We start from the raw sequence: 20,276 nt of genomic DNA, 5'->3' as shown, positions 1-20,276 counted from the left end.
CTGCGGGGGTTCGGGTGGGGGAGGACGGTCCGGTGTGGGAATGCTGGAGCTGCCTGGTTGGCAATGCTGTGGGGAACAAAAGAAGGAGGGAGAGAGGGAGGGGAAGTTTGGGGGACTTTTAAGACTGAACTTTTGGGCCGTTGGTGGAAGCCGATGCCTCTTGTCTTCCTAGAGGATTCCTGGGGGCAAGCTCCCTGGGTCCTGAGAGAAACCTGCAGCCAAGGAGGCTTTTCCTCCCGCAGGAAACTTTTCTGGCCAAACGAGAGAGAGAGAGAGAGAGAGAGAGAGAGACTTCTCCCTAGCCTCTGGCTCTAGGACACTGATGTTTTCCAGCCTGTCTGCCTGGGCTGCCCTGGGAATGCACATCTGTCTCCGGGTTCCCGGTTTGGGGTGGCCCTCATCTCCCAGGAGCAGGTCTCCTGAGGCCCCACCCGGCACAAGTGGGAGAAGGCTTTTCCAGGGGTCCTCTGAGATCATGGTCCCTGGGTGTCTCGGGGGTCCTCACCAGCACAGCAGCCGTCCCGGGGCAGAGGAGACAGCTGTCAAAGTCAGAGAAGCCAGTGCAGGAGGGGACCTACCTCTGCCCCTGTGTGCCAGGCGCTCGCCAAGGCCCAGCTGGGGGGAAACGCAGAGAACTCAGACACTGCATATCCGCTCTCTCTGGCCATAGACACTGGAGAGTTATTAGCTGAGGTCAGGGCCCGGAGTGTGTGTGTGTGTGTGTGTGTGTGTGTGTTCTTTGTCCATGAAGACTGTGTAACCTCTTCACTCCTGCTAGGCCCAGAAAGGTCTTGCCCCAGCAGTGACCAGATGGCCAGGCACTCCGGCTATTTGCCTGATCCGATGACCCTGAATAGGCTGCTTGGGACAAGAGAACACACAGGGCATAAGATATCAGAACCTTTCCTTGACTTCCTGCCTCTGACTTCAGCCTTCCTCCAGAGCCAGAGCCAGAGGCAGTGAGTGGCACAGCTCCTGGACTTCTAGGAGTGCCTGTGTGTGGCGCAAGGGGTGGGAGGGGGGCAGGTTGCTGGAGTCCTGACCCTGGGGACCCATCTTTGGGTGGATGGATCACTGAAAACTGCAGAATAGGAACCTCTTCCCACAGAGAAACCGAATCCCTCTGCCCTTCATCCCCCACCCCTGCTGGGCTGTGGGTAAGCCGCCGAGTTAGCTGTCATCTTTCTCCCTGGGCTTCCAGTGGGCGTGAGGCTAAGTGGACAGAGCGTGGGCAGGCAGGCCTAGCTGTCAATCCTGGATCCTCAACTCATTAGATGTACCACCTTGGGAATGTTAATTAGCATCTGTGAACTTCACTTTTCTCACCTGTAAAATGGAACTGACAGTACACCTCTCTGCAGAGTTGGTGGTAAGGAGTAACTATGAGAACATATATAAAACACTTATTAGAGCTTAACGCACGCTAAATAAATAATAAATAAGCACTAAATAAATGTTGGCTGTCTACTCCGTTTTCTGTGTCCCACACTCTCACTTCATTTTTTTTTTTTGGAGCGGATTGGCTTGGTTTTCAGGAAAAGTGAGTGTCTCCCCAACTCTGTCTTTGTGTCACTTATTCACTCAACTGATCTACATTTACTGAATGCCTCATATGTGTCAGGCCCTGGGCTTGAAGTTGTGGGAGACGCAGAGAAATGTCAGGCATGGCCCCTGCCCTCAAGGACCTTGCTGTCCGGGAGGGGACAATACATGGGGAAGTAACCAACAGCACAAACCAAGAGGTGTGTGTACTACCTTGGAGGGAAAGACCCTCAAGGCTCAAGGAGCTTCCGTCCCCCCTGCAGCCCGGGTATGGTGGTGGTGGTGGAGCAATGGGGAGCAGAGCAGGCTGGGAAGGTTTGGGCGCCTTCATGGAGGAGGCAGGCTGGAGCAAGGCCTTAAAGAATGGGTAGGAAGTCAATCTGACATATTTCACTACTAGTTGGAAGTTGGGAGTGATTTTCAGAGCAGCAGGAGGCTGAGGGCTGTATCCCTAGTCTCAGATTTCATGTTAGGGTGGGGCTGGCTGACTTGGAACTTCAAACAAGGGTTCTGGAGAAAGCTCTACACCAGAGTGAAGTGAGGCTGGTGGGGAGCTGGGCCAGACCTGAGGGTGGCTGAGAGCGCCCAAGAGCCTGACAAGGCCAAGAATCAGGGTCAGATCAGGCCTCCCTCCTGGGTGTGACTGGTGTAGCCCTGCCTCCCTCCGCCCAGAATCCTTAAGACCCCACACCCACATCCTCAACCCTCAGGTCCCCAGGCTCTTTTCTCTGTTTCTCCTGCCAGGCCCTGCCTCTTGCTCCCTCTGATCCCTGACCTCCAGGTTGGAGGTGGCTCTGCAGGCATCCCTCATTTTATTGTGCTTCGCAGATACTTGTGTTTTTAACAAATTGCAAGTTTGTGACACCCTATGTCAAGCAAGTCTGTCAGTGCCATTTTCCCAATAGATTCAGATGATTGTTAGCATTTTTTATCATTAAAATATTTTTAATTAAGGTATGTACATTTTTAGACACAACGCTATTGCACACTTAATAGACTACAATATAACGTAACCGTAACTTTTATATGCCCTGAGAAAGCAAAATTTTCGTGTGACTCGCTTTATTGTGGTATTAACTTTATTGCGGTGCTCTGGAACTAAACCTGCAACATCTCCAAGGCATGCCTGTCCTTCCTTTGGATGCACCTGATGTGCCTGCTTACCCCTGCTCACACGACCCTCTCCAGGTCTCTCCTCTTCCTGCTCCTCCTCCTTGCGCACAGAGGACCAAGAATGAAAGCCCCATTGACTCTCCGGGCTCACCTGCGATCTCTCAGGATAGCGAGGCTGCTTCATTTGAGGTCACCTCTTGCTATTACTGTCAGACACAACACTATTTGCCCTTACTGCAGATACAACTCGGCAGTAAGGGCAACATTAAGACCCTTCATGCCCTGGAGAGGTTTCTGGATCTTCTGGGCAAAACCAGAGCAATAAGCAGGACACCGAGCTGGTCTTTGTGTGTGTGCTGGGAGCTGGTTCCATTGAGCACTGGCCCTGCCGCCCCCCCTCTTTTGCTCACTCACTCTTGCCCAGGGAGATTGCAAGTCCTGATTTCGTCGATGTTAGGTTGCCAAACCATCAAGGGTGTCCTTCCCCGAGACACCCAGCTCCATGTGGCTGCCCGGGTGACTTGGCAGGGCTCTGGGAGAGACTTGGAGGCAGGAATTGGGACCCAGTTGCTCCCATAAGCAGGGAAGACCATAGCACTGCTCCCTAGCCAGCGAGGGCCTTACTTCAGCCTCACCTGGCAGCTCAGAGGTCTGCTTTGGGAGGTGAGGTGGGCCGTTAGCTCATCAGCCCTCATCACCACCCTCACCCCGGAAGCCTCGTGGCCCAGCCTCAGAGGAATAGGTTCCAAGCTTAGGATGCTGCAATCCCTTCTGTTGCCAGACCACATTCCCCCTCCAGACACTCTGAATGAATCACCTTCCCACTTGTGCCCCTGCCCCCTGAGTCACCTTCTCTTTTACGTGCCCCAAGGGAGGTGGAAAAGACTTACAATCTCCCTGGGCTCCAGATTGAGGGGAACCAATGGGACTCCCCAGGGAGAAGGAACTCTCAGATAGTCTGGTTTCTCCAGAGATTTGGGGGGAAGAGGGAGGAGTAGAATATGTTATTCCTCGGGCCACTAAGGATGTCCTAAGGATATCCTCCAGAGGATTCGACTAATTACCTATCTACCTCCCACACTCACTATTTCTAAAGGTGCCCTTCTTCAATGGCATGGCATAGGAAATGGGGTATGCACATACAGTTATTTGCGTGCAGGAAAATACTAGGGCTTACACCGGAAAGTGGCTGAGTGTGTTTTTGCACATTTGTGGATGTGCCCCTGTTTGGTGGGCAAGTCTTCTCTTCAGCTATCCATGTGTGTACTTCTGAGTGCATGTGTGTGCAAATATGCCCCTGTGCATAGTGGACACTTGTGATTAAGTATGAACATTTGTGGGAGCTTGAACATGCCTTGTCCCAGCTAGAAGCTTGCAGTTGTGTGATGGACCTGTGTATGCCCAGTACACATGGTGTTGGGGTTTCATCTCACCAGACAGCTCCTCTCCGTCCCCCCCTAAAGAGGTGCCTTGCAACACCCCAGAGGAAGAGACTGTAAAGTCAAGAGGCCAACCTGAACGATGGGTACATGGGATCCAGTGGGCTCTCTTCTTTTCTCTCCTACCCCTGAGACCTAGTGATGGAGCAGCCATGAGTGCTCCTGGCTGGTTTACAGCCAGGAAACAAAACAAAAACTTTCGATTCCATGTTAAAAACAACTACTGTCCTGACCTTGACCCCAGGGCTTTTTTCCATAAGAGGAGGGGAGTCCTGTACTCCCCAGCATCCAGATTTCCTAGAGTCCCTAGTGGGGATCCCAAATGGGCAGGGCCTTCAGGCCTAGCTCCTGGCCATCAGGCTCTCTTGCCCACCTCATCTCTCCCCGCCCCCACAGTTCCCACGCATTCTTCAGTCATGACATCCCCACCCCAGGGCACTGGCTATGCAGACAAACTCTGTGGCCAGCCCAGGGCCTGTCCAGCCTTCCACTGGCCTCCTCACTGCCCCTGTCCCACAGGCCAGCACAGCTCTGAGCACTCGGGCTTCACTCAGCCAGGAGGCCCCTGTGGGTGAACCCGTGTGCCCCCAGAAAGTGGAGAGCTGAACTGGAGCTTATGGGATTGTTATCAGGGTAATATTAACAGTGTCCATTAACAGTGCTTGCTATGCTCCAGGCTTTGTCCTAGGTGCTTCATTTACATGCCTTCTTTCATGTCAATAAATCCTAGGAGATAGATTCTTTTATTGGCTCCTCTAAATATAAGAGAAAATTGAGGTTTAGCAGAGTCTATATGACTTGTCAGCCAGAAGTAGCCAAGTTGGGATTCAAAGACAGATTTGCCTGACTCCAAAGACCTTGCTCTTTGTGGCTATGTCCAAAGGGGAGTCTAAATATCCAGCCACACATGTATGTGGTGATGTCCATGGGTGTGGGTGCGTGAGCCTGGAAGTGCAGTGTCTGGGGGTGTTCATGTGGCCTGTGAGGCCTGTGTGAAGGTTGGCCTGTAGAAACCCACCACTGCTCCCTTGGGATGTACCTCGCATCACATATCCTTGCTAAGGCTACCTTTGCATGTCAGCTGAGAAGTGTCTTCTGTTGCTGTCCCATCAGTTGCTGAGCCAGGGGTAGCATTTTTAATAAGAGAATCTTTTTCATGTGGTGGAAGAGATCCTGGGTCATTTATGGGCTGGTGACTTTGGACAAGTCATTTCCCCTCTTAGGCCCAAGTATTCTGATCTCTAAAGTCAGGGAGGTTATCTCTCCATGAGTTTGTAATGGACACTCCTAGGCAAGTGCATGGGTGGAGTATGGCTTAATGGGCATGTACTGGGTGGGCCAGGATTAAATGAATTCATTATTGTGAAAGTACTTTTTTTTTTAATATATTTTATTGACTTTAGAGAGGAAGGGAGAGGGATAGAGAGTTAGAAACATCGATGAGAGAGAAACATTGATCAGCTGCCTCCTGCACACCCCCTACTGGGGATGTGCCCACAACCAAGGTACATGCCCTTGACCGGAATCGAACCTGGGACCCTTCAGTCCGCAGGCCGACGCTCTATCCGCTGAGCCAAACCAGTTAGGGCTGTGAAAATACTTTGTCAACTGGAAAACACCACATAAATCTTAACAGACATTTAATAGTATACAGGCATCATTATCGCTACTGTTACTGGCTTAATGAGCTCAGAATTTAGAGTCGGTTTGTGTGTGCTGGAGCTTGTGCATGTGTGTTTTTTGGGACTGTCTGTGACCGTGTGTGTATTTTTTGTCGTGTGTGTGTGTGTGTGTGTGTGTGTCTGTTTTTGTGTATATGTATTTACAATATGGGTTTTACAAAAGTAATGACCTTGAGTGCAGTAAGCACTGAACTGGGAACCAGGAGGCCTGAACTATAAATCCTGCCTGTCTAGTGTCTATCAGCATGGTCTTGGCTAAATCATTTCCCTTCTGGGCCTCAGTTTCTGCATCTGTAAAAGGGAGAGCTGACCTCAATAACTGCTCAAGTCACTCCCACACTCTGCCGATCCAGCTCTCGGTCACAGCTACAGAAGAGCATGTATCTGTGAGCACGTGTTTGCAGGCCCAGAGAATAGCAACATGATGCTTCACTCAGACAAACATTATCCAGGGCCGCACACCTTTCAGGGAGGTGCGGGCACTGGTCATGTGTGCAGGTGTGTTCCTGTGACTTTGCGGAGCTCTGTTTGATGGCATGAATGTGGATGTCACCCTGTGTCTGTAGGAGCACGAACCCCGTGTATCTTGATTCTGTGTGTGTGTGTGTGTGTGTGTGTCCACCCAGCTGGCCATCTGGGGAGGAGGAACCTGTGTGTGTGCAAGGCCTCAAGGTTAAAACAACTTGTGTCATGCTGCCCACCAGGCCCGTGTAGCACTGGGATGAGAAGCAGATGTTGCCAGGGTGGAGCTGTAGGGAAGCTGCCCTCCGCTCCGCCTCCTGCATCCGCCCCCCCTAACCCCAGCCCTGCGTGAAGCTTACGTCTGAGCTCCTTCCAGAGCGCTCAGCTCTACGGCCTGTTTCCTCTGGCTCCTAATTTCTCAAAAAGCAGATAGACTGTTTAGCCCATCTCTCCAGAAACACTGGGAGCTCCTTCCCCCCAGTACTTTCTTCCTCCAGAGAGTGGACCCTGAGACTGAATAGAAGTCACTTGAACTATTAACCCTTTTCCTCCTGGCTGGGAAGCTCCCATCACGTGTCCTGGTTTTCCTAAAGTTCCTGTCTGTTCCACTTTTTATTCCTATCCCCTCCTCATTATAATTGACACAGCATTTGTGGAGTGATTACCACATGCTCAGCACACTGCCAAGGTTATGGGCCCATAAAGTGGACACTCTATCATCTGACCTTCTATTTCCTTCGTAGCACCCACCACCGTCTGGAATTCTCAAACTCAGTCTTTGTTTACTTGTGTGTTGTTGAAGGTCAGCTCCACGGGAGCAGGGACCTCATTTGTCTTGCTAATCACTGGAGTGGTGCTTGGCCCACAGTGGGTACTGACTAAGTATTTGCGCAAGAACGATGGAATAAATGACATAACTGTGTCTTCCTGGAGCTAAAGGTCTCTAGGGGCTGGGCATCAGTTTTGCTGGGATCCCAACTAAAAAAGGAAGCATGAGTCTCCCAAGAGATCCCGAGTCAGCCCCCACTGCCCGCCTTCCTCAGAGTTAGGAGTAAAGTTGCTGTGGGGGCTGGGGTGTGCCCACAGGTTTGGGGCTGTCAGTGCTGGGTAGGAGGACTCACTCAGCACCTGGCCTCTTCTTTCCCCTCTAGCTGCCTTCCTCGGGGACATCGCCCTGGATGAGGAGGATCTGAGGGCCTTCCAGGTGCAGCAGGCCTCGGACTTCAGACAGCGTACGATCCGCAGGTCTTCCATCACAGCTGCAGGTACACTGGGTACGGACTCGCCCTCCTGTGTCTCAGAAATGGGTTCCAGAATTGGAGAAACCAGGACCCTCCTGGCCTCCCGGGACAGAGGCCATGAGCTTGACAACCAAGGTACATGCCCTTGACCGGAATCGAACCTGGGACCCTTCAGTCCGCAGGCCGACGCTCTATCCGCTGAGCCAAACCAGTTAGGGCTGTGAAAATACTTTGTCAACTGGAAAACACCACATAAATCTTAACAGACATTTAATAGTATACAGGCATCATTATCGCTACTGTTACTGGCTTAATGAGTTCAGAATTTAGAGTCGGTTTGTGTGTGCTGGAGCTTGTGCATGTGTGTTTTTTGGGACTGTCTGTGACCGTGTGTGTATTTTTTGTCGTGTGTGTGTGTGTGTGTTCGAGTGTCTGTTTTTGTGTATATGTATTTACAATATGGGTTTTACAAAAGTAATGACCTTGAGTGCAGTAAGCACTGAACTGGGAACCAGGAGGCCTGAACTATAAATCCTGCCTGTCTAGTGTCTATCAGCATGGTCTTGGCTAAATCATTTCCCTTCTGGGCCTCAGTTTCTGCATCTGTAAGAGGGAGAGCTGACCTCGATAACTGCTCAAGTCACTCCCACACTCTGCCGATCCAGCTCTCGGTCACAGCTACAGAGCGTGTGTATCTGTGAGCACGTGTTTGCAGGCCCAGAGAATAGCAACATGATGCTTCACTCAGACAAACATTATCCAGGGCCGCACACCTTTCAGGGAGGTGCGGGCACTGGTCATGTGTGCAGGTGTGTTCCTGTGACTTTGCGGAGCTCTGTTTGATGGCATGAATGTGGATGTCACCCTGTGTCTGTAGGAGCACGAACCCCGTGTATCTTGATTCTGTGTGTGTGTGTGTGTGTGTGTGTCCACCCAGCTGGCCATCTGGGGAGGAGGAACCTGTGTGTGTGCAAGGCCTCAAGGTTAAAACAACTTGTGTCATGCTGCCCACCAGGCCCGTGTAGCACTGGGATGAGAAGCAGATGTTGCCAGGGTGGAGCTGTAGGGAAGCTGCCCTCCGCTCCGCCTCCTGCATCCGCCCCCCCTAACCCCAGCCCTGCGTGAAGCTTACGTCTGAGCTCCTTCCAGAGCGCTCAGCTCTACGGCCTGTTTCCTCTGGCTCCTAATTTCTCAAAAAGCAGATAGACTGTTTAGCCCATCTCTCCAGAAACACTGGGAGCTCCTTCCCCCCAGTACTTTCTTCCTCCAGAGAGTGGACCCTGAGACTGAATAGAAGTCACTTGAACTATTAACCCTTTTCCTCCTGGCTGGGAAGCTCCCATCACGTGTCCTGGTTTTCCTAAAGTTCCTGTCTGTTCCACTTTTTATTCCTATCCCCTCCTCATTATAATTGACACAGCATTTGTGGAGTGATTACCACATGCTCAGCACACTGCCAAGGTTATGGGCCCATAAAGTGGACACTCTATCATCTGACCTTCTATTTCCTTCGTAGCACTCACCACCGTCTGGAATTCTCAAACTCAGTCTTTGTTTACTTGTGTGTTGTTGAAGGTCAGCTCCACGGGAGCAGGGACCTCATTTGTCTTGCTAATCACTGGAGTGGTGCTTGGCCCACAGTGGGTACTGACTAAGTATTTGCGCAAGAACGATGGAATAAATGACATAACTGTGTCTTCCTGGAGCTAAAGGTCTCTAGGGGCTGGGCATCAGTTTTGCTGGGATCCCAACTAAAAAAGGAAGCATGAGTCTCCCAAGAGATCCCGAGTCAGCCCCCACTGCCCGCCTTCCTCAGAGTTAGGAGTAAAGTTGCTGTGGGGGCTGGGGTGTGCCCACAGGTTTGGGGCTGTCAGTGCTGGGTAGGAGGACTCACTCAGCACCTGGCCTCTTCTTTCCCCTCTAGCTGCCTTCCTCGGGGACATCGCCCTGGATGAGGAGGATCTGAGGGCCTTCCAGGTGCAGCAGGCCTCGGACTTCAGACAGCGTACGATCCGCAGGTCTTCCATCACAGCTGCAGGTACACTGGGTACGGACTCGCCCTCCTGTGTCTCAGAAATGGGTTCCAGAATTGGAGAAACCAGGACCCTCCTGGCCTCCCGGGACAGAGGCCATGAGCTTGAACTCAGCATAAGGGCTTATCTTCCCTTAGGACAGCGGTTCTCAACCTGTGGGTCGCCTAAGACCATCGGAAAACACATATATAATTACATATTGTTTTTGTGATTAATCACTATGCTTTAATTATGTTCAATTTGTAACAATGAAAATACATCCTGCATATCAGATATTTACATTACGATTCATAACAGTAGCAAAATTACAGTTATGAAGTAGCAATGAAAATAATTTTATGGTTGGGGGTCACCACAACATGAGGAACTGTGTTAAAGGGTCGCGGCATTAGGAAGGTTGAGAACCACTGGCTTAGGATATCTTTATCCCTTCCCCAGACATTCCCAGGAGCTAAGAACTGACCTTCTTTTTGCTTACAGTTTACAAAGTACTTTCAAAAGCACTGTCTAACTTGACTGTCCCCAACCACCTTCAAAGGTAACTGTTAGGACAACTCCCGCGACACTGAGGTTCACGGCGGTAATGTGACTTGCTCAAAATCACAAAGCTGGTCAGTGGCAGAGCTGGGACAGGAACCAAGCCTCTCACTCCAAACCCAAGGCTCTTCCCTCACCCCCACAATCCCCCCTGGCTTCTCCTCCTGCTCCCACCTTGCAAGCTTCTTGCATCCTCCCAGACCCATTGCAAGAGTTTCTCTTGTGAAAACTTCCCTGATCGCCCGCCCCCCTGCCCCCAAGACATGACTGTGCCTCCACTTTCCATGCTCTCTCTGCTCTGCGCTTACATTGTTAGCATCTCACTTACTGCACTACATTGCAACGATTTGTTTATGTGTCTGTCTTCCCAGCTGGACTCAAAGCTATTCAAGGTCAGAGATGGGTCCTTCTTATCCCAGAATGTGGTCTAAACACCTAACAACCCACCTGGTACTTGTAAATGGGTGAGGGAATGGGAAGGATGAGGCCTGGGATGACCTCACTTCTGTCCAACCTCCTCACTGCCCTGGAGCACGGTCGCTCTCCTATTACCAAAGGGTGCGGATGCTCACCTGGAGCCTGTTCTGGGCACACTCTGGTGGTGCCAGGCAGTTGTCTTGTCCAGCTGCCCTTGCATGGGCAGTTCATGGAGTGAAAATCAAACTACCCCAGAGAGCAGCTGGCATTGGAGGATGACCTGGTAACTAGCAAGTCTTACTCGACCTTAGTGGGAACTAATAGACCGGAATTACCTGAGTACCTGAGAGCAGAATGGAGGATGGAGCTGGATCACCTAGGCCAGTGATGGCGAACCTTTTGAGCTCCGCGTGTCAGCATTTTGAAAAACCCTAACTTAACTCTGGTGCCGTGTCACATATAGAAATTTTTTCATATTTGCAACCATAGTAAAACAAAGATTTATATTTTTGATATTTATTTTATATATTTAAATGCCATTTAACAAAGAAAAATCAACCAAAAAAATGAGTTCGCGTGTCACCTCTGACACGCGTGTCACAGGTTCGCCATCACTGACCTAGGCCGCCACTAACCCATCACGTGACTTTGACCTTAGTTTCCTCACCTGTCAAAGGTAGATAGTGACGTTCCCTGTCCATCCCAGAGCGCTACGGTGTCCAATGAGAACATGTGTTTGGGAATACGTGCAAGAATGTATCAAGTTCTGTATGTGCCACAAACATGAAGGTTTATTGGACGAGAGGGAACATTTCCCAGTCTCAGGTCCCCACAGTTCCCAGTACCCCACTGTTCCCTTTTTTCGTTACAGTCAACCCTCACTATGCGTGGTAGCTCTGCACGAAGTTATGGAATAACTTTATAGTCACTCTATTCAGTCACTTTGAACACTGAATTAGCGAACACTAAGAGAAATACAGTTAAGTTCCTGTGAGCCTGTGGTCACAAAATTTTCATAACTCACCAATACATGTAGCCCTGTCTTATGTGTGTTTCTGTTTAGAGACACCCTTGTAATATACAGCTGATTCATTGACATTGAACTCATGGCCAACAGCACTATGACTCATGCCTGACTGAAGCTTATCTGATACATGTATTTTCTCCATAAGACACATCACCAGCCTCTTGTACATATGAACAGCAGACAGCACTTCAGTGCAATGGGGAAAGTGCAGCATTTTGTACAGCAAAATCACCAACAGAACAAGCGCAGAAATGCCAAAAACATGGCACTAAGTAGACGGGGAAACATACTTGTTCACCATCTTGTAGGACCTCAACTGGGAAGGTGTGTGTTGAGTGACTCAGATTTTTCACTGCCCTGTGCATGTCAGCAAACGACCATGAAAGAGCGGAGGGAACTACGGGTACACAGAAGAAGCCACGTTGAGACTGGTTTTTACATCTTCTAACTTGTTCTGGAATTACCTGAGTACCTGTCTCATTTCTCCTACCAACCAGTGTATTTATTACACACTCCCTAATGACAAGATCAAAATCTTGGTCATATTTGAATCACCCTAATAATCTAATACAGTGCTTTGCTTTTAGTAGACTCTCAGTTACATATTTTGAAAACTGAGTAACTTTAAAAAAAGGGAGGGGAATGTAATAAATGTTTAACCCTAGACATGGCAAATAAAATGAAAACACTGAACCTCAATCTAGGAAATAAGTATAAAGTATTACTTATTAAAGTAAATTTAGATGTGGCCTAAATGGTGGGTAACTCTCTACAATTAAACTTGGTTTTAAGTTAAATTTCAAATTGTCTCAACTCTTAGAAAAAAGAAAGAGTTAAAGCAGTGGTTCTCAACCTTGGCTGCACATTAGAATCACCTGGGAATCTTTTAAAAATCCTGATTTCTGGGCCTCATCCTCCAGAAATTCTGTTTCTTTGTTACTAATGTTGTGGCCCCACCCCATAACAAAGAAACAGAATTTCCGGAGGATGAGGCCCAGAAATCAGGATTTTAAAAAGATTCCCAGGTGATTCTAATGTGCAGCCAAGGTTGAGAACACTGAGTTAAAGGGTACTGATTTGGGGGCTACAAATAAATGGTAGTGGATGGGTAAATCTGGAATCCCCCCAAAATGAAGAATGATTGTAATTTGTTTCCCCCTCTCCCCCTTCACTCACTTGCTACCAATGTCTTATTATTTCAATTCCAGGAAACACCTCTACCCCCAGCTGCCAGCAGGCTAACGGGCAGCCTCGGAGGAGAAGCCCGGGGAGGTGGAGAAGCAGGTCCCGGAGCCGGCGGGCGGCGACGTCCAGACCCGAGCGCGTGTGGCCTGATGGGGTCATCCCCTTTGTCATTGGGGGAAACTTCACTGGTGAGCAGTCCGGCCGCATGGTGGTGGCCTCTGCCCATCAGGCGGGAACTCTTGCGCAGTGGGTGGAGGCAGGCCCACCTGACAGTGTGACAGCCTGGCCGCCTCTGTCCCGCAGGCAGCCAGAGGGCAGTCTTCCGGCAGGCCATGCGGCACTGGGAGAAGCACACCTGTGTTACCTTCCTGGAGCGCACCGACGAGGACAGCTACATTGTATTCACCTATCGACCCTGCGGGTGAGCAGGGGCCCCTGGGCAGTGTACCCTCGGCCATGCCCCAACCCCTGTTCTGCCCTGGGCCCTGCAGCTGCCCCACCTGCGCACAGATCTGCGTCAACGTTCCCTCCTGCCTTGAGGCATCTCCCCAGAAATGCTCCCCAGGATGTGGCTGTGACGTGCTGTGACGCTGCACACATCCCGAGCATACCTGCCAGCCCCTCCCTTGCCCCTCCGCTCCCCGCCCCCCTGGCAGCCTAGCCCGGCCCCTGAGTGGATGCACTCCCCCAGCTCGGGACCGCCCCCCTGAGCTGGCCCCGCCCTCCAGGTGCTGCTCCTACGTGGGTCGCCGTGGTGGGGGCCCGCAGGCCATCTCCATCGGCAAGAACTGTGACAAGTTTGGAATCGTGGTGCATGAGCTGGGCCACGTCATCGGCTTCTGGCACGAGCACACGCGGCCCGACCGGGACCGCCACGTCTCCATCGTGCGCGAGAACATCCAGCCAGGTATGCACTTCGACCTGGGGGGTGGGGTAGGGGGCGGGACGCCGTGGCTCCTGCCCATGCCCCCTCTCCAGGGCCCCTGCTGGGGGTGGCAGCTGCTCCCTCTAGTCATCACCTTTGATCAACTCAGCCTGTAGTCCCAGCCCAGCCTAGGGCCCAGGTTGGCCCAGACCCCGCCCCTGAGGCATCTGCTCCAGCCAGTAGCAGCTCAGGGACCACAGATCAGTTGTGGAGCCACTTTGGGCACCCCCACCCCCACCACAGGTCCAGATCCTGGACACAGGAACCATCCGCTGCAGCCAGAACCCAGCTGGCTCTCAGGGTGGGGTTTGGGGAGGGGTCAGCCCACTCCCGTGCTGAGTCTTTCGCTTCACTTTTACCCAGTCTTCTGCTCGTTGCCTCTTCTGCCCTCCAAGGGTTTTTTCCCTCTCCCTTCTCCTAGCTATGCTCTTCCCTCCCTTCCTGTTTCCGCCCTCTCTCCCAGCCTCCTCCGCTCTTCACTGCTTTCATCTTGCTGTGGTTCTAGAAATGGGTGCTTCCTTCCCATACTCCCTTGAGCCTTCCCTGCAGCAAGTCCTCCTTCACCCCGCCCCTCTGCGGGACACTCTTCTAGAGACTGCCCCTCCCCCCAGGCTTTCCTTGGCTGCTCTCAGGACCCTCAGGTAGGGGGGCGCCTCGCAAGTACAGGGAGGACCCCATTTCCCACCCTGTGTCCCACACAGATCTACCTCCTCCCACCCCCACCCCCTTTTCGTGGTTTTCTCAGGGCAGGAGTATAACTTCCTGAAGATGGAGGTCCAAGAGGTAGAGTCCCTGGGGGAGACCTACGATTTTGACAGTATCATGCACTATGCCCGCAACACATTCTCCAGGTGAGAGACTGTCCTGCCCTCTGGGGCCTCCCACTTTGCACCAGGCTGCCCTGCTGGGGTTGTCAGCAAGGACAAGAGTGGGCCCTGGGCAGCTGCAGCCCCCAAGCAGAGGACCCATGGGTGCTGCCTGGCCTGCTGTCCTCTTCTACCCTGGGCCCATGGCAGGGCTGGGACTCACACAGCCTGGGTGCTTCACCTAGAGCTGTGCACACCGAGGGCACCTGGCCCATGGGGCTGAAATCCAGCTACTCTGCCGGCGGTGGTGTGCTGTGGCCCAGAACTGTGTCCGCCCAAAGGAGCTGGGTTATCCCTCTGCTGAAGACCAGAGGGGGGCATATTTTTCTGATCTGGCTGCCTTTTTTGTAATTGGCTAACTTGTGCGAAGGCCAGCTCCTGCCCTGGACCAGCCCCCTCACCACCTGACAAGCACATATACACCTACTCCTATCCCGGGCCCAGGTTCCCAAAGTCACTGCTAGAACCTGGAGGTAATGGGCCAGTCATCCTCACCCAGCTTTTCATTAGCCTAGTGTGGGAACCGACCCTCATCCTCCTCACACTCCTTCCTGCCTGGCCTTTCCCAGGCCTGGCTTTCCTCATCCTCTATCTGCCCCCCCTCCGGCTCTGTCCCAGACAGCAGTCATCCCCCTGTCCTCAGCTCTCCTTCTGACCCACTCTTCCTGCCTCCAGACCTGAGGGACAGAGACCGAGGAAGGGTGGTGAGGTCATCCTGTCCCCCACGCCCACAGCCCCCCGCCCCCCATACATTTCTCACCACATCCCTCTCCACCTCCTGCTGAGTCCCACCCAGCTGGTGTGAGTCAGGGGCCCTGGGGAGGTGAAGGGCTGCCTGCTTCCCCTCCTCCCAGATGGAAACACCCAGGCTTTTGAAGGCAGGAACTAGGAGGACAGGAGGACTGATGGTGGGGCTGTCCCCAGGGTCTGTTCTGGCCACGGTGGAACCTGCCCTTTGGCCTTGTCCCAGGTGCTGTCAGAGCAGCTGTGCCAACAGGCTAAAGCGTTGGCACTGGGTCATCCTGGGAGAAGTGCAGCCAGGGCTGAATCGGCCCAGGGGCTGCAGAAGCAGGGGCTGGAGGCACATCCACAGCGCTCCTGGTGCTTGGAGTCAGGGCCAGACTGAGCTTGGCACCAGTGGGTCCCCAGGGCATCCTGGGCCTGTGTCCTGACCTCCCAAAGTGTTCCTGGGGCTCCCCCAGGCTCCTGTGGTGTGGCTGCCACGGAGCAGGGTGGCTGCTGGTCAGTGGGCAGCATAATGACAGGGTGAGATGTCTCCACCCGTCCCTGACCCTGCTGAGGAATGTCTGGGCTCTGGCAGGGTCATGACCTTGGGTGCACACAGACACGCCACCCCTCCTTCCATCAGATTCTCACCCAGGTCGGGCTTGTCCTCCTCAGGGGCATCTTCCTGGACACCATTGTTCCCAAGTACGAGGTGAATGGAGTGAAACCTCCCATCGGCCAAAGGACCCGGCTCAGCAAGGGGGACATCGCCCAGGCCCGCAAGCTCTACAAGTGTCCAGGTCGGGGCAGGGAGGGATGAGCCGGAGAGGAACGGAGGGCAGGGCCCCAGGCAGGCAGAGACCAGGACCTGGAACCAAGGAAGTTAAAGCTGAGAGCCTTAGAGAACACTGAGACTGCTTGGTGGAAGGGCCCCCAGGGAGGGGTAGTATTCAAGTTATGGACCAAACTGGCGCTAGGATCAGGTGATGGTGAAACACTGAGCCACGAACCTTCTGAGGAACTGGTGCGGGCAGCGGTGGGGGGAAGGGCACCAGGAGCAGAAAATGGAGAGACCAGAGCAATTCTCAGGGAGTGAGGACAAGTGAGGCTCACCAAAGGAGCCTGACCTTAACTCTGGAACCTAGTTGCCTTGACAACAGGACATCCTGCAGCACTAGGCGGGGAGGTAGGATGGTGTGTGCTTATCTGTGAGGAGAAAGGGCTGGGTCTTAAAGGGACAGGACCATCCCAGACTCCCCACTCCTGAGCTATTTTCCTCTCCTGCAAAGATGCCAGGGCTCAGGGTGGGGGAAGCCAGAAGTTCAGGGGGATTGGGCCCCTGCAGCCAGCCACTCAGTTATCTCCTTTCCTTGACAGCCTGCGGAGAGACCCTACAAGACAGCACAGGCAACTTCTCCTCTCCTGAGTACCCCAATGGCTACTCCGCCCACATGCACTGTGTATGGCGCATCTCCGTCACACCTGGGGAGAAGGTAACTGAGCACCCCCTCTTCTGCCAGGACCACAGAGTGGGAGCCCATAGTCAGTGTGGCTGGTAGAGACCTGCATGGGGATCATAAACCCATCCACCCCACAAGAATGACGCAGCACTACAGTGAGGAGGGGCTTCCGCCAGTGCTTGTAAACGAAGGCTAGCTCCCAGATAGCACCTACTGTGTGCCAGGCACTTTTCTTAGTGTTTCTGAGATCCATTCACGGGCTTTTCACATGGAGTATAGACTTCTCACCGAACTCAGGAGCTTCATTTCCTTTGTATTTTTATTGCTTCCAAGAGTTAGTTCTAAGACTTTATTTTCCTGGGTTGGAACATGGTGGCATTGTTCGTCCCAACAGCACTCAAGATCATTTTGAATCAAAACTGCACCCTCTAGCAGGTGGCCATCCCTTTTATTCTGATATGCATGGCCTTCTGGGTCTTCAGAACCTGGTCTTTGATCAAATTATTGAAGAGGACATGAATCAAAGCAGAGTTAAGATCTCCCTCTGAACTGACCTTGCTTGACCCGTTAATGGGCAGGCTCTGGGCAGAGTTATTTTACCTCCTATGACCCCATTTAATGTCATTGCCATCCAGCCACAGGTCACCCCCTAGTTCACCGGGATGTGAGCTTCTTCTGAAACCACACCTTCGTCATATGTATATCCCTGTCACAGGAAGTGGTTAATAAATCCTTACTATGTGGATGGGTTGCCTTACCAAACAAGTCCACTGATCCCCTTGTCAGTAAAACCCCTTTTAAAAATGGAAGTGAAATTTGTGACATGCCTTGTTTCAAGTGAATTGGCTCCTGGTAATCAAGTGTTTCTTTTCTAAATGGTCACAGACCATCTATTTAATTGGGATTGACATTCAGCTCAGTGGTTTGCAATTCCCAGAATTCACTCCCAACCCCTGTTCCCAGCACACAAGCACACATCACATACCCCCCTTCTGAAGTTGGGAAAGCTTTCCTTCCGAGTTCTCAAGATTACAGACGCTGATCACATCTGCAAGTTATTTGACTGTCCTCTGATGTCATTTTTGAGCCTAGACACAAGAGTTAACTTTGCTCACTGACTCTCCTTCTTTGTTACCGAGCTTCCATTTTCTTTCCAAACTATGCTTATTTTATTTTCATAACTTGAAGATTATTTTGTTAACAATAGACTTCTACTGAGGGTTGAGTAATTCCGTCATCTCTCTTGGTTAACGTTCTACCATCTTCTATCGAAAGTGAACCCACCCCTTCCTTGTTCTTCTTTTTCTGAATCTAACTCAAAAATTGCAGTCCTTTTGCTGTTTTGTACTGACCATGCCCTGCCTTCTCCCAGTCCTCTGCTGAGGGTCTTCACTATTTCAGCCTTTGGAAATCTCACCGCAGAGAATAATAGTAATACTTAATGATTATTGAGCATATGATCATTATGGATGAAAAGGGTCATGAGACAGCCCCAAGGAGCATAAACTGAGCATTGCTTTCTTTCCTGTTCAGGAGATTTGCTGGGCCAGCAGGGATTTGGTAGCTTGGTTAGCATCTGCTTCTAACCCTGTTGCTCCAGATTGGCGTGGGCTGGCCCTGGTCTCTAGTGGATTCATGGCCTTGCCCTTGGAGTCTCTTTGCCTCCAGCCTGCTCCCTCCATAATTCCCAGAAAACTTCCCATCTTATTTTGGAGGCCTGCCAGTAGGTCCAGGGAGAGATGTGGTCTATAGATAGAAATTTCAGGTTAATCAATGCATGGTTGTAGAAATTCAAAAAATAAAACCCACCCACGGCCCTGGATGAATTGTTAGAGTTGTAAGAGAATCAAAGATGAACCCTGGGGCCCTAGCCAGTTTGGCTCAGTGGATAGAGTGTTGGCCTGCGGACTGAAAGGTCCCAGGTTCGATTCCGGTCAAGGGCGCATGCCCAAGTTTTGGACTCAATCCCCAGTAGAGGGCGTGCAGGAAGCAGCTGATCAATGATTCTCTTATCATTGATATTTCTATCTCTCTCTTCCTCTCCTTTCCTCTCTGAAATCAATATATTATTTTAAAAAAGATGAACCCTGGAGATAGAGCATTTAAAGGGCTCGCAGAGGTTGGGGAGCTGGAAGAAGATGACATCATACAATAATAACAGCTGCTCTTTGTTAACAATTATGTGCCAGGCATATTACATGAGAGATTTCATTACTCCTCACAACGGTTTTGGGATGTGGGTCCAATATCCCTACTGGACAGATGAGGGAGCCAGGGCTCAAAGGGCGTGAGTAAATCTGCCCAAGTTTACACAGTAGTCGTGGTGGAACCAGCGCTCGATTCCAGGACTGTCTGACTCCAAAGTCTACACTCTTTCAACAGCAAACCTTAAATAAACCCACCTGTGTTAGCCGATGGACTTTGACATCTCTTTGGCTGTCGAGAGGTTGTTTTCCACTGTCTTCCCAGTTCTCCGCTTATGGCCAGAAATGTGAGCTTATCCTATACAACTGTACTCGTAGGGGTATGTCAAACAGAAAGAGCCACTTGGGAAAGTTTCTTTGAGGGTCCCCACGTCTCTGCACTGCACGTAGTTAGCAGCTGCCCTCGAGAGGATTTACAGTGTTTTCCAAGCAACAAAGCCAGCCTGTAGGAGCAGGAAAGTGATTTCGGGAGATCATGGTCACATGCTGCAGAGGAGCCAAGAAGATAAAAACTTAAGAGGCCTCTTGGACTTACCACCCCCATTCCCATCCCTGCCTTCTCATATCCTGCCTGTTCTTCAAGGTCCAAACCAAATTCTCCCTCCTCTGCAAAGCCTTCCCTGACCTCTACCTTCTGTCCTCTAATGGGCAGATGTCCCTTCCCTGTGCTGGGCCCTCCTCTAAGTCCTGCTTCTCAGGCACTGAAGGGTCTGGGGCGCTGAGGATGGAGGGAACATTAATGCTTGGTGTTTTTTTTTTGCACAGCTTTTGGGAAAAATAGATTGGCAGGCCTGAGGAGGCCACATGGAATAGTGGTTAAGGTTGTAAGTTTCAGAGACAGAGTATCTGAGCCCTGGCCGGGTGGCTCAGCTGGTTGGAGCGTCGTCCTTTAAACCAAAAGGTTTTAGGTTTGATCCCCGGTTGGGGCGTGTATGGGAGGCAACCGATTGATGTTTCTCTCTTACATCGATATTTCTCTCTCTCAAATCAATAAACACATCCTCGGGTGAGGATTTAAAAAAAAAAAGGGACAGAGCACCTGAGTTTGACTCCCAGTTGTGCTCTTACTGGGAAAGTTGCTTAAACTCTGTGTCTTTGTTTCCCCATTTGTAAAATGGGCCTGGTGATAGTCCCTCCCTCCTGGGGTTGATATGAGGATTAAACAAGGCTATGTACGTAACGCGCTTAGAGCACTGCCTAGCTCGTAGCAGGAGTGCAGTCAGCATCATGCTGTTAACCATTCTCTGTTCTTCATCTGTTAAATGAGCGAGCCCTGGCCAACTTCCCCAGGGCCCCTTTGCCTCCCTGTTACTTCCAGGATTCTGGACTTACTTCCAGGATTTCAGATATCAAAGTATCTCAAGCAAACTCCACTCCAGTAGTGAAATTAACATTTATGGAGTGGCATACACGGTTG

The 20,276-nt window shown here is 51.4% G+C and overlaps 1 protein-coding gene across 1 annotated transcript in view; it reads left to right on the top strand.

The window, feature by feature from the left end:
* The first annotated feature begins 6,197 nt into the window (after positions 1-6,197).
* The window catches only part of BMP1 (bone morphogenetic protein 1), a 35,171-nt gene continuing 21,092 nt past the window's right edge, over positions 6,198-20,276 (top strand). Inside the window, exons 1-9 of the mRNA XM_005864623.2 lie at positions 6,198-6,249; positions 7,390-7,503; positions 9,404-9,517; positions 12,702-12,866; positions 12,982-13,099; positions 13,407-13,585; positions 14,349-14,454; positions 15,871-15,995; positions 16,573-16,688. Coding sequence (XP_005864685.1) covers positions 6,198-6,249; positions 7,390-7,503; positions 9,404-9,517; positions 12,702-12,866; positions 12,982-13,099; positions 13,407-13,585; positions 14,349-14,454; positions 15,871-15,995; positions 16,573-16,688 — 1,089 coding nt within the window. The remainder of the gene's footprint in view (positions 6,250-7,389; positions 7,504-9,403; positions 9,518-12,701; positions 12,867-12,981; positions 13,100-13,406; positions 13,586-14,348; positions 14,455-15,870; positions 15,996-16,572; positions 16,689-20,276) is intronic.

This window comes from Myotis brandtii, unplaced genomic scaffold (assembly GCF_000412655.1).
Source record: "Myotis brandtii unplaced genomic scaffold, ASM41265v1 scaffold19, whole genome shotgun sequence".
Lineage (NCBI taxonomy): Eukaryota > Metazoa > Chordata > Mammalia > Chiroptera > Vespertilionidae > Myotis > Myotis brandtii.
This window is presented reverse-complemented; position numbering and strand designations above follow the sequence as displayed.